The sequence below is a fragment of the Boleophthalmus pectinirostris genome, unplaced genomic scaffold, assembly GCF_026225935.1.
Source record: "Boleophthalmus pectinirostris isolate CB_2022bp ecotype Guang Dong unplaced genomic scaffold, ASM2622593v1 HiC_scaffold_9, whole genome shotgun sequence".
In the NCBI taxonomy this organism is placed as follows: Eukaryota; Metazoa; Chordata; class Actinopteri; order Gobiiformes; family Gobiidae; genus Boleophthalmus; species Boleophthalmus pectinirostris.
In genome coordinates, this window is record NW_026571541.1 from 23882137 (window position 1) to 23897627 (window position 15491).

The following is a 15491-nucleotide window of genomic DNA, read 5'->3' on the forward strand; positions in this document are numbered from 1 at the left end:
GTGCTAGCGAACATCCCACAGTTTGAGGTTTATTGAGGTAATGGCATCAGAAAAAGTAAAATCTAAAGTAAATCTAATATTTAACTATTATTTTAAATAGAAGGGGTATTTCATTTGTATGGATATGGGTACTTATATGGGGTAATAAGTGCTAATACATGATTGCCATATTACCCTTTTATTGTTTTGAAAATACTGTGTTACATGGCCATACCAGCTTGTCAAAGCCTGATCCCAACAGATCTCAGAAGCTAAGCAAGTCCAGGCCTGGTTAGTACTTGGATCGGAGATCACTGGGAAAATCACGTGTCACAAGGGGGGGCCAGTCACAAAAACTGTTGTTGTGTCCTTAAGCAAGACACTTCATCCACATTGGCTAGTATGAGTACGTGTAGTGTGTGTGTGTGAGTAATGGTGGTGGTCGGAGGGGCCAAGGCGCAGATTGGCAGCCTTGCTTCCGTCAGTCTGCCCCAGGGCAGCTGATGCTACAATAGTAGCTTACAACTACAGAGTGTGAAGAGAATGAATAATGCTCTGTACAGTGTCTTTGACTGTCCAGAAAAGTGCTATATAAAACTGATGCATTATTATATTCACCAAAAACAACTTATTAACATGTTTTATACATTTCAGTTTCATTTTTTGAACTCACTTCCCCTTCAGAGGGCTATCACATTACAATCAGCATATGTTTCGCGAAAGAAACTACTGCACATGAATCAGGTTTGTAAAGCTGTGTTGTATTATTTTGTATTATGTTTTTCTATATTTATGAAGAATAGAGTATGGATGACATAGGCTTGTGGACAGAGCATTGGACAAATCTTACAGCTATAACCATAAGCTAAAAAAAAAATAAAATTAAATTAAATGAGCAAAATAAAGCCAACATGATAAATGATAACTTCTTCATGCACAATTTGTACAAAATATTGTACTAAATATGTTTAGAACACAGTTATTGCACAGAGACCTGTACTAGTTATTGATTCAACAGAGGTTTTGGTCTTTGGATTTTCCTGAACAGTCTACTCAAAGTGTTCAGTAGTTTGCCATTTTTTCTCCCTTTCAGAAGTGTTATTAAAGTATGAAATCTTGTATGAATGACTTGGACCAATATTTACTTCTAAATTATGCAAAAGCTAAAAAATGTCTTCTCAGAGAGTCTAGCACAAGGATTTATGTGAGATGTCTGCACATTTGAAGCTGTCAGAAATTGGATAAACATTTTTCACAGGGGATTCTGATTATTCGCGAGGATTACAATTTGTCTGAGAAAGTAATAGCCGCAAGATTTAACTACTAACAAGATGGTGAGTCTGTTTTTTGTATTAAGTGAATAACAAATTAACACCCACATATACTGTCAAATATGTTACAAATAATTAAAGGTATGGATGTCTTGTGTCTTGCTAACGAACCAGACTTTTGAGACATATAATGAGTAACCAAATCAATAAAGCATGTAAACCAACTTTCTCTGAATATGTGCAAATGCCATATGGCCCTATGCTCCAGCAGGTGTGTTAAACTAATTTTGGGTCATGGGCCAAAGTTTATTGCTAGAGTTACACATACTTTGTTAGCATTTAACCATGTTATATTCTCATCAAAACCTGTTCTCACTTGCTCACATTTCACTAATCCTCTCCATCTCACTCTTCATTGCTCAAAGCAGGTGTCCCTCCCAGGCGTTAGTCAATCTGTTGTAATCCACGAATGTCTTGTAGTTTTAAGTAGATATGACTTGACTTTTTGCGTTTAAACTTCTTCAACAGCTCAGTATCTCTTGTGTTTGGTACTTGAGGTGCAACAATTCAATGGTTACAATGGTTTTCTGTTTTGCACATGAGCAAACACTTAATAAATGAAGCCCTAAATGAATATCTGTATCAATAAGGTTATCCAACTTAGTCCATTAACTCTTATCACCTTGTATTTTCTCTTTGACATTGTACCATTGACTGGTGGCTCACCTCATGTACAAGCATGCACACAGCTCATCAGCCCATGTCCAAAGGGAGCTGCTACTGTTGTCTGCTGCTTAGATCTGTGAGGGGAAGGCCAGGTTAAGGCAGAACAAACACTGTAAGGTATCACAGGAACGTGCCACTGGAGACTAGGTTCTGGAGAATCAAGTGAATTCTAGAGAGTCTAGAGAGTATAAATCTAGTATAAAATTATGCTTCTTTGGGTCTGTCCCAAACCAGGAGATTTTAATAGGAAGATGTGCCGTAAAAACTAGATCAGTATGCTATTTACTGTGAGCTGAGAGCCAGATTGGTTGTGGTGATGCACAAAAACAAAACGCTTGAATAAAAAAAACTTTTTTACAAATTAGAATTTTTTTCTAAAGTACATACTGTAAATGTGCAATTACTATGTTTTTTTCTTTTTCTTCTGAGAAACACATTTATCTGTGATCCTTAAAACTTCTCCTCCTCTCTATCTGAAAGTCAAAAGGATCCCAATTGCCACTTAGAAACATGCGGAATAAATGTGTGAGAGCAGAGGGTGAAAATTGTCTTTGAGGATGAACCCAAATGGCCAAAAACCTTATCTGGAACATTTCTCTTCATATTTGAACTTATTTGCTCCATAATCCGTTTATTGGCTCAGACTTAAAGTGCCTGTGTGAAAGAGATGACGAGGACCTCAGCACAATTGACACCCAGGTGTGATGTGCACGTGCGCGCGCATGTGTGCATTTGGATGCCTTTAATACAGCCTCACCATTATGTAGATTAGCCCCATTCCCTTGAGTGTGCCTTCTGCATTTAGAGCCTTCAATCACCAGGGCGGCTTTATAGGAGTCACACACTCACTCCTGTAAAGTTCCTACGCTTTGTGGGGACAATGCATCGACTTGCATTAATTTCCTGGAGAATGACGCTCCAATTCAAATCTTTTTACTGACTAAATGTAACTATATCCTAACTTTTAACCACAGCATTGATCTAATATTGAAGAATTGCCTTATGGGGACCTGATTGCTGTTCCCCCACAAAGCACAAGGTCAGAATAAAGTAACTGTACAGATTTCAGTCCCTAAAATGTGATGAACACCAGAGCCCACGTATACAGAAACATGCAGTATGTTTATAGTACACTTTCCATCAGTGCTTTCACAGCGCGTATTCTCAAACTGACAAAGAGTGCACCAAGGTTACACTCCATCTTAATTTCACAGGCTTATTATTACGTTCTGACCCAGTGTACTATGCCTCAATATGCATGTTAAGAATCCAAGACTAATGGAACAAAAACACACACCAATGACAATGGGCCACAAGATAAACCACAAACTAATCTAATGGCAAGCGCTGTAATTATTTAGGCATTGCAATGTCCTCCACAACCAAGAAAATATCCTTTTCCATTTGGATAACCCTGCAGTTTAAACCTCTACAAACATATTCTGAAAGCCATATGTTTCAATTTAGCAGATTGTATTTCCATCTGGTCTGAATTTTTATTTTTGATTTTGAGGAATTCTGATTTCAAAACCGAAGTTGCATATCTATTGGCAATCAGAATACTAAAAGCATTACTGATAACCACGTGGAGATGCAACAACAGCCTGGTTCTTAATCACAAATGTGGATCAATACTACTGTGTGTGTGATTGGTGATTGCGATGGGAGTTAATCCACATCAGAATGACCTGGCTGATGAGGAGAGACAGCCTTTGAGTTGCATTTCCTTTGAACTAGTCTTTTTCAGTTTGTGTGCTTGTGTACCTGAGAGACTATGCATGTGTGTCCAGAAATATACTGACTGCAACAATGCCGCATGTTCCATTCTGACGACTTTATAGTGTATCTTGTGCTATTAGCCAACACTGGTCAATACAGACAGAGATTGTGCTACCCTTGAATAACCTTTCACCGTGTTGTTGACAAAAACAGCCGACTGCTGGGTTCAGAGCATATTATAGCATTTTACAGACAACATGCCCACAGCCATCCACATGACCCGCGAACCAAGGATTAACTCCACCGCAATTCTCCACTGTTTGTAAAATACTGCTTATACAGACACGAGAGGCATACATTTAAAGGTTTTTTTATGGATGTGAATTAATCACTGCCCGTAAAACAATGTGTGTAAGATTATTAATGAGGCGAGCTATTAAAGAGAATGTTAATGTCAGGATGCAAAATTGAATTTATAACTTAGATTTTAGCAAGAATGATAAAGAAAGCTGCAAGTTGGTTTGTTCAACTTAGAAACAGAATTAAATTAAAAGTGACATTTGACATCGGACCTCTAGATTTGACCCATCCTTCACTGAAACAAGAGCAGTGGGTGTCCGCAGTGCAGCACTTGGGAACTCTTCTCTAGATCTTGAGCTATATTTGGCAAATGTGTCATTGCTTAGGCTAGTGATTTATGTATGGTTTTGTATGTTTAATTAACATTATGTGCACTACAGAATCCTATAGTTTCAACTCCTAATATATTTCGTTCTGTTAGTCAGACACTTTTTATGATTGGAACTTCTAACAATTTTTTAGATTTACTGCAGTTGTATTTTTGCAAGACAGTTATGATCAGACTCTCTCTGATAGCTCCATTGATTCTCCCATTCAAAGTCATTTACATTCACACAATGGCGATTGAAGTGCGCCATTATGGAAAAACACACCACTAAACAACTGTGATCCTCTGCATTCCCGCTGCATTCTGACAGGCTTGATTTGAGTAAACGACTTTGGTTGCCTTTAGATTGATGGGACTACATTAGCACGTCCCTGTAGTCGACCTGTTGTGGACTGCTCCTGATGTCCGTGCAATGTCACCTCTGGCACAGCTGTGGGAGATGATGCGGGAGGGGGACAGGTCTGGGACAGGCCGCCATGATAAGACTGAATTAAATGTACGGAGGTGTCGCTTCAAGGATCTTCTATAAATCTTTTAGCGGTCTGATGCATTATGAATATGTATTGTGTCTATAAGATGTGGCGGTTTGTGTCTGGAGACTGGATGCTGGAAGTGGAAATTGTCCGATGCCCTACCTGAGGCGACGCTATTGAATTTGATGTTGCAAAAAATAATGTGGTCTTTGTCTAAGCATCTGTGCAACTTGGTTTAAATGAAAGGTTCTAAACCCACCTCACATGACTAAGATGAATAATGATAATTACAGCGCTGCCCATCCAGTCGAAACAAACCTTTGTGACTGTAGCTGATGTATTGTGGCTAAAGAGCAAGGTTGAATGATTGAACTAGCAACCTCACGGGCTGAACCTTAGTTAAAGGGTTTTCTTTAAGCAGAGAATCTAACAGTTCTCATTCATAACATTGATTGCCTGAGTGAGGATTTTATGTTATCTTATATCACAAAAGGCGCTCATAGCATGAATCAATAGTAAAATTATTTTCTTTAGAGTACCAAGACCGTTATTACTCCCTATAGCTCCTTTTGCCTTTTCTTTATTGCAAGTGTACTACAGTGACATCCTGCACTATAGAAGAAGCAGCAGCGTTGGAGGGGAGGGGGGCGGGGCAGCTTAGAAGGAGGAGGTGGAGCATGTGCCTGGAGGAGACGGTGAGCGAGCCTGCCTTGCTCCTGCCTCTGCTGTTGCCTCAGTGGTGGAGGAGGAGGGGACGGTGGGAGGGGAGGTGCTTGTGTGAGCCCGGGCTGGTTGTTTCATCGCATGCAGGCTCAGAGTGTGAGGGAGAGTGTGGCGGCGCGCACGGTGAGTAGCCTGCCTAGCCAGCGCGTGTGAATGTGTGTGAGACCCCAGCCATCCCTCTGCGGCGGCCGACAGGTGGAGATGACATGACTGCACTGGAGAGGAAGAAATGCAAGGACCTGTAAGCAGAGCACCAGAGGCATTCCTTTGCACAAGTGACATTACTCGCTGAAGTATTGAGTCGAAACTTCAAAAAATGTGTAATTGTTGTTTTGTTTTTTAGACGTGGTCAGCAAGTTTTCCTGCGTCCAGAGGAGGGTTCAGCTCCCACCAGACTGTCCGCAGCACCGTCAGACCAGCTCCAGGTAAGGTCCTCTTCCCGTCCTAGTGCAAAACAGGATGCTTCTCTCTTTACGCCCCTTTGACCTCCTCACACTTTACCCCATGCGTTCCTGTGCTAGCTTTATATAGACAGTTTCCATTGTCAACAATACGGCTACAGTGTTTTGCATGCATACACATAGGAGGGTGGAGGAACAAAAGTGGCATTTTTGAAACTTGGCAGTGAACTTAAAAGATTGATGTACAGTTGTTTGGCATTGTGTGTTCAGTCCTATGTTTTCTGGGCATTTTTTGTAGTATTCATGCAGTATTGTGAATATTTACTCATCTTTTTAACTATTCTGAGAAAAAAGTTACAAAACCGTTTGTGACTTGCTGACTGAGTCCAGAGTCCAGACACATTTTTATACTGATCAATAGGTTTGCAAGATTTTCCCCTTCAACTTCTAGAGCTTTGGACAGTTTCATCAGAAATGCCACTTGCAAACATTAGTTTGCTATCCCTCCATTATGTTTATTATTATTATTATTTACAATATTATGTTTGTATTCTAATTATTTGTTCAAAGAAGGTAAGTTTCTAATCCATATAGCAGTCTTTGTGAAATTATGTGCTTGCCTGACAAACATGCAACCGTGAATTTGAGAAAATTTTAAAGTGTGACATTTTCATAACATTTTTGAATGAAAAAATGTCCAGCATGTCTTTCCAAATCTGCAAACTTCTGAAGCACCACGCTGTTTTGTGATGATTATGATCCACAAGCAAAAACTAAAAAGCTCATCTTGTTTCCATTCCAATACGAGGCACTTTGAACACATTTCATATCCCTGCAGTTCCGCTTTTTTATTTTTTACAGTGCAATGGGATTTATTGTTGGCAGCAAATTAGAGAAACATCGTTGATCGTTGGCTGCCAGTGTCGACATGTTGTGTTCAAATCTTATTACCTCGGCACACTTGCTCCGAGGAGTGGCAGGCGTATGTGTACACAGCGACTGGATGCATGCTGAACCATTCATGTATGAAATAGGGAAAAACTACTACATTGATATTGTTTTCAGAATTGGAACCTGGAAAACTCATCAATTAAAACATTGTCGCAATAAATGAAAGAAACCACATGGAAAGTTTGGGAACAAGAACTTGAAGAAAGTCAATGAAAACAAAGACGCTTGCTTTAAACAATTTGCCTACTGATGTTTTAATGTCAGCATTGATTTTTAAGTCATTTGCATTTAAAACTCTAATGCCGATTGCCATGCTGTTTTCCAAATATTACAGTAATATTTCTTTGCTTCACTCCACTCCAGTGTGCTAGTATTTGTTCACATAGTAGCATACTTTTATGTAGATAGCCAGGGAACAATGCCAGTAAACCAGTCAGACTGCATTTCTCTCTCTTACTCATTTGGGTTTGTGTATACTTGCATGCTGGTTGTTCAGTACTGTAAAAACATATGTAGTTGATGAACACAGCGACACGTACAGGAAGTTCACTGTCCTTAAACTCAATCATTCCCATTTTTTCCTACTAACACAAAGAGGATCTGTTCTCCGTGAAAACAATTTATTTTGTGCTAGGGTTTTGATATAAATTTTGTTTACCTGAACTAAAGAAAAATTGCAAGATAGGGCAAAACTTCCAACTTATTATTCCAACAAATTCTAACAAACCTTATGATTTGAAAGAAATAACATCAATATTTATTGCTGTGTATGTTGCTATACGTTGACTGACAACAGATAATTTTAATACATAATGCATCTTCTTATTCATACCTCCCTGTATTGTGCCCCCTGGAGAGGAGAACACACTGCTGCACCTTTTACATTCTTTATCAGGTAACGCTAGTTTCACAATCCTTACCTCTATTCACTGTAAATGTTTCCCTAAGCAGGATTTTTCAGTACATGCAAACTTCAAATGCTCCCTCTTTAGTGCATCGATGTGGCATGCATAGGTCATGTATAAGAGTTGACACGTCCCGTCCACTGGGCGGATGTAAAAGCAGCAGGTTAATCTCGTCTCAGTCTCCTGCAGAACAGATGTGAGGATTATATCGTCAGGGAAACGCTGGTGAGGGCTGTACATAGCGCCACTGTGTCTGACTACGCAATGTGCACTTTTGCATTTTTCCTATCGGCATATAGGTTGTGGTCATTTATAGAACAGGAAGTCAAAGTAGCACCATGTACAGTTTGTAAAGGTAAGTTTGGACTATACATAGACTTGTGTCCCATATACAGCAGAATGACCTTAGATCTTAGAAGGCTGCTGTTCCTGGCCTCGCAGGGGATTTGTCAACCATTAGGTTTGAGGGCATGGACATCCTGACTTTATAAGGAAACTAGGTACAAGTTTGATTACTGTAGCACTGCTGCATCACATGGTGATTGCACACGATCAGGTCTAGATATTTGCTCTTGTCAATTTCTGTAAAGAAAATGTTTGCCATGCTGAGTGGATGATGGCTGAGTGGATGATTTTATTCTACCAATAACGCTCATATAATTATCATTTCATAATCCCATAAAATGTGCCAAATTACACCTGTAAATGTCTTGGTTAAAGTTCAAATATAGCACTAAAAGTAAGGGGACAACAACACTGATGTGCATAAATGTCACTATTGTTTAGAAAATTACACTTTGATCTACTATTTTTGCCGCTTTTTGACAGTTCACTTATTATATACAGTGATACTGGGTTATCTTTTTTGTATATTTTCTAAACAATATATCTAAAAGTCAATATATACTGCAGTGTAAGACTCTCAAAGTTAGATTTTAAAGTTAGCTCTGCTTATTTAAAAAAAAAAAGCCTAGTGCAGTTGTTGGATATGTGTACATATTGTGCCAATGGTTGCATCAGTTTTATTCTATTTTTAATCTCATTTAATAGGCATCAACCTGTACACCTTTGTCCTAAATGTGTCTAGAATTATTTAATATTTTTTAAAGTTCAGTCAAAAAAGCAAAACTAAGATATTACAATACTGTTATGAAAAGACCAGATACCCATAGAGTCCAGTATCCTAGCAGCACCATTCACTTCACTTCTACTTCTCCAGTCAGATGTGCAACATAAATCGACCTAGTGCTCTTCCTATGTTGAATTTATTACATTGATCCTTTGTAGCTTGGATTAAACTGCCACAAGTGGAATACATAACAATTTCACGTTTTCCGATCAGAGATACTATCCAGGGATTCGCCGCAGAACAGGGAAGGTGTGATGCGCATAGGTAGTAGCCACAAAAGGGCGTGCTTCAAGTTGTCAAGTAAAATTGATCACTGGTGGTTGTTGAGAGGCTAGCTACGTTTGCTCATCAAATAGAAGTGGTTGTTTTATTTATCCACTCCAGTACAGTAGTAAAGCGATGTAGAATTTGAATAAAGTTTATCTGTAAGTCTATCTGATGTAAATGATTTTGAGTATGTAAACAACATCACATTTTAGAAGACTACGGAAACTAAGTAAAATTGTTTATTCTATATTATTATTATCTAATCTATGTTATATTGATTTATCTTCAAAGTATACCAATGGACTTAAAGGTGCATTGTGTAACCTTTCTAGTGGACGGTCCGTCAAAATGTAATCTGTGTTATTGCTTTGTCTAGAATGTTTCACAGTGTGGTATTAAACCTTTCTATCTTCATGAAGACCAAACCGGACCAAGTTACAGGTCAGATCTGTGGAGAGGCAACCCTGCTCACAATCAGAATGCCTGTTTTTCTAGGTATTTTTGAATTATAAAACCACGTGTAATTGAGTAGAGCTGTTTAATGTCATACTGTGGAACATTCCAGGCAGAGCAGTGGCATATCCATAGAAATTGATTGATAGCCTCCGCTCAATTTAATTTCTCTCCAGCGACTAGGTCAGGAATCAGAATACGGTAGATGTTTGCAAGGACCAGAAGATGTTGTAGACCATGCACTGGCCAATCAGCGAAGAGCCGAACCAACCTGAGATGTGATAGCAGATTGCATACGCTACCTCCTTTGGACTTCTTTTGTCAAATACAAACTTCACATTTTTTATTGCATGTTTAATTTGCAAGTTCATCTCACAGAAACAACAATGATCGTTGACAAACATGTTGACTCTCTGCTTTGTTTGCTGTTGTGCCGTCAATTACTTGGACACCACTGAGTGTTTTGGTGCATACGTCACAACCAAACAGCAGCGATTGGTTAAATAAAAGTATCCTCCAACTTTGAGCGAAGAAATCCTAATGCTGTGAGGTCAGATGGTTTCCAAGAAGTGAAACCGGCTGATGAATCAGATTAGGTGATGCCTCCACCAGAAAAGTTACACAATGCACCTTTAACTAATAACACATACTTCTCACTGTAAACAACTTGGGTTTGTTAGAAATGACAGGACTTTTTGGTTCAAGGCATACCTGTAACAAATTCACTTTTAAATTCAATGTCAAATGTTGTCTTGGTGCCCTCTACTGGCCTTTTATATCTACTGATCTGCACCTTTTTGAACTAGAACTGAGTACACGGTATATTTACCAGCCTGAGAATTTAACCTGCAGCTGTTTTCCTTTGCTAGCACTTCCCCACTATTGCCCCCGCACACCCTGTCACGTGGCATTCTATTACTCCTAAACACCCACCAGAGAACGCAAGTCGTTTTGGTGCGCTTTGATATACTCCGGGGCTCAAAGCAATGAGGGCAAATTTACACACAGCGTTAACACAGTGCCCTGATTTGCCTGGCCCGGCACTTTGAATCAAATCTTCTGATATACTGTACAACACAAGGGCACCTTCACTCCAACTCACTGCTGTATATGAGAGCTGTGTGTGTCAGGGCCAGTGTTTTTTGTGTGATAAATGGACTGCATTATTCCGGGGTGCTGAATGTTATCTGGAGTGGATCCCTGCAGGGTAAAGAGACCTAGCTAGCTCCCTCTACGATGTGCTGAGTGGGAATGCTCCAAGCTCCATGTTGCAACGCTATACCTGACTTCTGTCCACAGCATATGCGGCAAATCTGCTGTTGTTGTTGTTTTTTGTTTTTTTTCCTCAATGTGCACTAGGCCACTGCTGACTTGACAGCGCACAGGAGTAGGAGTCGGCGTGGAGCAGTGAACACTACGTTTTATTTACAAGGATTGTTTGGACAAAGCAAGAGACACACTGGCGGTTTGTGTTGGTTTTATGGTGTCTGCGGTCAACAATTTTTACAATGGGATTTATAGAGTCGTGAAATAGTACAGTGGACAATAAAGCAGAATGAATTAAGAATATTGACTGCACTGCACTAGGTCAATAATAGCTATAAATGTCACTTATGCTGATTTTTATGTTCCGAAGAATATGCTGTATTGTGGCCAAGTGTTTAGAACTCCAGCTTCACACTAAGCAGAAAGGCCTGGTTAAATTCTTTGTGTGTGAGGCCAGCATGTCCCTTAAGGTTCTCTAATAAGCTCCTCTTGACATGCTCACTCACATTCTGGGAGGGAGAGATTTCCGCAGCCCACTGTTATTGACAGGTTGCATTGGACAGCGTCATTCAAGTATGAGTCAAATGCAGAGACAAATGTACACAGAGGGACAATAAAGTGCACCTTGTCAATTGCAGAGATTACATTTCCCCACCAGGATATAGCCTGGGGCCAGCCCAAAAATGCACTTCCTAAATGATACAACAAGCACAAAAGCCTATTGGTGGTTTTCAGATTATAAAATGAGATGATGTCATACTCGCAGATGAGGGGCAAGAGACAGTTTTCCCTACTGATTACACTGTACTTCGCAATGAAATATTCAAAAGGTAAATTCACAAATGTTTGACCTCATCATTTCTATTATAATGCACTGAATTAAAACAAAAATGAGCATTTTAAAACTATTAATATTAGCTGCCCTTCATCTGTATTACATAATATAGGCCTATAGCATTTTGTGATGTTATCTGCAGTCCAGGAATAGCTCCCCGGCAGAATTGAAGACTATATATCTTGTAAAATAAATGAGATTTAATTATTTTCTACAAATTTTTGGTAAGGAACATGATTATGTTCTTGCTCTATTCATGGCTCAAGCTGTCTTTTTTTTCCCTTTTTTTTTTTCTTTTTTTTTTTTTTTTTGGTTTGTTTTGTTCAGCTTCTATACACCTGATGTAGACCTAATGAGATCCAAAGCAGATAATTCATTCTTGACTGTGGCAGACCTGGATATAAGTGAAAATACAAGGTGTCTTTGTCAGGAGCATGGACCAGTGAGTCACCTGTGGAGGGAGGAGGACGACAGGGAACTTTTCTGCTGCATGATTCATCTGCTCAGAAAGGAGCTTACGTAAACCTGATGCCCCAAGAAGCCAAGCAATAATGAAAATCCTATTGACAAGATTAGGTGTAGTTCATTGTAATAAGCGTTAGTAAATGTCAAGACTACAGCCAAGCAGAGGTGGAAAGAAATTTGGTATTTTATTTTAGTACATGTTTGAGAATTTCTTCATAGATTTTGATATGGAAAAGTTTTTCTTTGTACCTCTGTTTTAATGAATAAATGAATAAAATCAAGACATGTGTAGGTGTAGAAATTGTTTTGCACCAAAATGGGATGTGTTTGAACCAGGTTGGGCACAAAACCAGCACTGATGTGGAAATTCATGTAGATTTTGCACATCAAACCTATTTTTTCGCTGGCCTATAGGTTTAGTTACAGTACAGACCTTTTTCCAGCTCTGCTTTGTGACAATGATTCCGAGCTCTGAAAATTTGCTGTATGTATCAACCTACTCTGTATCCCATTTCACACTGTGTGCAGTCCTGTTGAAATAATTTTCCTCACTTTTTGAATCTTACTTTCTTTTGTTTTTTTTTTGCAATTATTCTTCCATGCTTTCATCTCTATCCTTTCCTCTGACAAATAGGAACAAATAGGAGTTACACTAGTCTAAGTAAAAGTGAAAAATCCAACCAGTCTAACAGTTGCCACCAAAATGATTATCCTGACCAACCAAATATGTAAACACGTATTTTTAAATATCTCCATGTGTTCCAGAAAAAAAGCAACCTTCTGTTACTGCCCTTGTGAAAAAAACATGGTTGGAACAATCCTTTGCTTGTTTTCTCAGCCAATGTATAAAGTGTGTCTATCTGAACGTTAGCGTGGGAGGTCTGCCTACGATGCTTTTGCAGAAAAAGTCGATAGTTTTCTCTTCATCTGGCTTCATCGCCGCGGCAACTCAACCCACTGGCAGCAAGGGCAACTCACATAAGGACCAGAGAGCCGCAGCAGAGGAGGCAGAATGAGTAATAGATAGATAGATACATGGATGTTGCGAAAAACAAGAAATATGTCCTGTTTATTCTGAATAACCTTTGTTGAAGAACTCCCGGTTTTGGGGGGCTTAATGTAGTGTTTGTGGGAGCTGTTTGTGTGTTTTAGTGCTCCTCTCTCCCTCTGTCCCCTCCAATTTGTGGCCCTTCCATTGTGGTAATAGAGCATTACTGAATGGGACTTGAATAGGGGAGAGAATAAAGGGCAGAAAAAAGCAGAAAAGAATGGAGCTTAGAGGAGGTGTAAAAGAACAGCAGGAGAAGAGGTGCTGTCTGTGATTTCCCCTGGGGATGGGCCTAAAAGGAGAGGGGCGGGGCACATTTGGGTCAAAGCCGGACATACACATTTCAGATAATGGGTTTTAATTGCAGGTAGGAGCATTCTTTTTGCTCACTGCCATTAGGAAATCAAAGAAGCATTCTGATTTTTACTAATTTTGACTCTTTTCATGATGATTATTTTGATCTCTTTTTTGCTAGACTGAAATGTGTCATGAAGAGTTTAATTTTTAATTTTTTTTTTTTACTTAATTGAGTTTGTACCATTTTTGGATGTATCTTGAGTTCTTTTTAGCAGTCTCATGGCTCCTCTTGCATGCAATCGTCAAAGAAGGGAAAAATGTTGAGGTCGACAAATTCATAAGTGCTGTCCAGGTATAAGAGACGTTAGCTGTGAAGCAAGTGTGAATGTGTATACTCACTATATATATCTGCCATTTTCAAACTGCCTGACTGCCTGCTTTATTGATCCAATTCACACCAATAATGGAGATCGACCTGTTCCCATTCAGTGCACATGGACACACACACACAGACCCGGCTCCAGTAAAACGTCACAGGGCACTCAAACTTACACTTCATATTTTCCATAGGCTCAGAGGTCAGTATCCCTCAGGTCCCTGTACCTTTTACTCTAAAAGCTCAGCAGTACCAGGAGGGATGCATGGAGACATGTGAGTGGCTTTTAGATATCCCCGTGGACAGTCCTGACAGAGTAAAATGAGCTGCCGTATCTCCGCAGAGCATTTGTGTTTTCGGCAGGCCCCGCACTTCAATGTCACTTCAGTTTCGTTTGATGATCTCCAAATTCAAGGTTTCTTGAGGTATCCAGCCTTTGGGAGGGTGTATAATCTATGCATTAGTATTAAGAATTTGTGTGAAATACTCTTTAGATATCTTTTGGTCTATACTCTTATTGGCTGACAAACATAAGTCACTGCCTGTCACTGTTGTCTAAGTCACATTATGTTTTGCCAGTATTAGAGCTTAACCTATAGTTTTAAATTAATTAGGATCACAGACATATCCTGTTGAGTAATTAACCAAATTAAGCATTCAGTTACCTTTATTTCAGTCCTATTATCACGCTGTGCTGAGCAAATTGCTACTGACTTTGGTGATTTGCTAAATGTGTTTAGGAATTACTGAGTTTTGGAGAAACAAGATCTACTTTCAAAGTTTAATACTGAGAGATATTGTACAAAATAAAGATTACAGACTGTTTTTTTTCCCCCAAATTCATTCAGTATTTGTACATACAAGAAGAAGAGAGAATATTGAGAGAGAATATTTAAAATGGCCAGTCACCTACCACAATAAATATTTAATTAATAATTAATAAAATAAATTATATACTTACACCCTATACAGATTATACTTGCTTATGTCCTTGTTTTTAGTTACATAGGTCTGATGGTGCAGTTGGTGGGTGGTGCTGGAGATGATCACAGCCATCAAACCAAATGTCAGACTGAAAAAAATACCTCACTCATGCACATATACTGAACAAGATCTGTCCATGTGGTTCAGAGATCTTTTTAATGTTATGAAGAGAAAATTATCCCACTTTGGAAGGATAAGCAAACATCTTCACTGATTTGGACTGTGATTAAAAACATTAAAACTGGTTTATAATTGCAATGTGGAGAGCTGAGAAATTGTGTTTCTTTTAAGAGTTGTAATCAAGGCTGCTCCAAGCAAGAACAAGATGTGCCAAAGATGTTTGAATTCTTTGGTAATATTTATATGCTTTTGACTTCACTGTCCTTTAAAAACATCTCAACAGGGTTTATTTGGCATGTTTCTTAGGAACTAATAAAACTACAGTACTTTTTTTTTTTTTTTTTATAAAATCACAATGCAAGATCAATTAATTAAAAAAATGTATTACTTTAATGTATTAACTGGGTTCACAAAG

At 38.9% G+C, this 15491-nt stretch overlaps 1 protein-coding gene across 2 annotated transcripts in view; it reads left to right on the top strand.

Annotated features, from left to right (window-relative positions):
* Nucleotides 1-15491, top strand: part of LOC110174245 (cGMP-dependent 3',5'-cyclic phosphodiesterase) — a 183697-nt gene that overhangs the window by 59340 nt on the left and 108866 nt on the right. The window contains exons 1-2 of one of the 2 annotated variants that reach the window (XM_055166994.1): nt 5687-5820; nt 5923-6004. In XM_055166994.1, coding sequence (XP_055022969.1) covers nt 5786-5820; nt 5923-6004 — 117 coding nt within the window. In that variant the 5' untranslated portion in view covers nt 5687-5785. Of the gene's footprint in view, nt 1-5686; nt 5821-5922; nt 6005-15491 lie in introns of those variants that run through there. The other variant, XM_055166992.1, reaches the window with a different exon arrangement.